Source organism: Mirounga leonina, unplaced genomic scaffold (assembly GCF_011800145.1).
Source record: "Mirounga leonina isolate KUSES-001 unplaced genomic scaffold, KU_Mleo_1.0 Mir_104, whole genome shotgun sequence".
In the NCBI taxonomy this organism is placed as follows: domain Eukaryota; kingdom Metazoa; phylum Chordata; class Mammalia; order Carnivora; family Phocidae; genus Mirounga; species Mirounga leonina.
This window is the reverse complement of record NW_023270231.1, coordinates 7,957,671-7,959,289: the sequence shown is the minus strand read 5'-3', so window position 1 is coordinate 7,959,289 and position 1,619 is coordinate 7,957,671. Positions and strand designations below refer to the sequence as shown.

The 1,619-nt window shown below is 40.0% G+C and overlaps 1 protein-coding gene across 1 annotated transcript; it reads right to left on the bottom strand.

Annotated features, from left to right (window-relative positions):
- Positions 1–560: 560 nt before the first annotated feature.
- Positions 561–1,049, bottom strand: LOC118015672 (transcription factor BTF3-like). The gene has a single exon (XM_035012425.1). The coding sequence runs from the start codon at positions 1,047–1,049 to the stop codon at positions 561–563; it is 489 nt and encodes a 162-aa protein (XP_034868316.1).
- Between the last annotated feature and the right edge of the window lie 570 nt (positions 1,050–1,619).

The window sequence follows — 1,619 nt, the reverse complement described above, 5'->3', positions numbered from 1 at the left end:
ACAGGGATTTTGAAGAGCATACCTACGCCAAAATCTAGTGGTAGGGGAAAGGAATGAGCATTTCAAAAAAAATAAAGCACAACTTACTTAACAACAATATTGGGCTTTCATGGGCTATATGTTTTGTATTACCCAGAATGAGGATATCTTGTAAAGTAGACTTTTTGCTTTCATTAATGTTTCAGGTTTAAAGTAAAAAAAAAAAAAAAAAAAGAGAAAATGTATTTCTTGTAAGGTTAAATGTTTTCTTCTAAGATTATCATTGCTTTGGTTAATATTTAACTGTGATAAATTATTTTTTTTTCCCTAGGCAGAGAACTTTATTAACCTTGTTTCGAACTTTATTCCCAGGCTTCTTCAGCTTAATTACCTGCAAAGAATGAATTGTGTATAAGCAAAAACTGAAAAGAGCTGCAGTGTCCAAGGGGCTTGGGCTTAAAAATATTAGAGATCTAGATTTTATCAGATCCATGAACAAAATTTTAAAAAGCAGTCATAATATAAAATAGCAGCTCCCAGTAACTTCTTCAAGTTTTATGTTCTTCAGAAGTTGACTCAATTCAGTTTGCTTCATTCTTGGAAGCATCATCAAAATTCTCCACAAGATCTGGAACTTCATCATCATCATCCTCTCCGGTAGCAAGTAGTGCTTTTCCATCCACAGATTGTTTGGGCAGAGCTTCAGCCAGTCTTCTTAAACTAGTCAGACTGTCTGCACCAAGTTGGTTTAAGATACTGGGTAGCATTTCTGTCAGCTGCTTTGTCTCAGCATGGCCTGTGATGGTGAAAGTGTTCGCGGCCAGCGACGCCTGAACTTTGGGGTTGTTAAAGTGGATCACTGTTCCTTGTTTTGTGAACATATTCACTTCTTCAATACCAGAGATATTGTTTACCCCTAACTTCTTTAAGGAGAACTGAAGTTTTTTATCATCTGCTGTAGCCATTCTATGAACCACGTTCTTCTTTCTGCGAGCAGTTCCTTTCCCACCAATGCGCACTTGTGCTTGCAGTTTGGCGAGTTTCTCCTGGTTCAGGAGAGTTTCTTTCATCTTGTTGGAGCGGAAATGGGACCGCGGGGTGGAATAGGGTTGGCGCTCAGGGGGTCTTGGGCGGACCAGCTGAGATTAGGTGCACACACCCGGGGATGCAAGATGGCAGCTAGTCGTGATAATTATTTTGATCTTTCTGTTTCTTTCTTTTTTTTTTTTTTTTTAAGATTTTATTTATTTATTTGAGAGAGAGAGAGAGAGCACATGAGAGGGGGGAGGGTCAGAGGGAGAAGCAGACTCCCTGCCGAGCAGGGAGCCCGATGCGGGACTCGATCCCGGGACTCCAGGATCATGACCTGAGCCCAAGGCAGTCACTTAACCAACTGAGCCACCCAGGCCCCCGATCTTTCTGTTTCGATCAAATATCACGAATGGAAAGTTTTAGATTATTCCTCACATTGGAGGGTTAATAAGGGTTAATAAAATCTGGGAAAAAACACTTTGGAGAGAATACACGTGAGTAATGAGTGGAATGAATTGGTGTAGTAGGAAGAAGCAGTTTGCTGGAAAGAGAAACAGAAAAATCACGTATGCTTAAGAATGAATCCTATAAGTATTCTATTGGTTAGA

Coding starts and splice junctions, on each gene's coding strand:
- LOC118015672 (XM_035012425.1), bottom strand. CDS start 1,049: ATGAAAGAAACTCTCCTGAACCAGGAGAAACTCGCCAAACTGCAAGCA.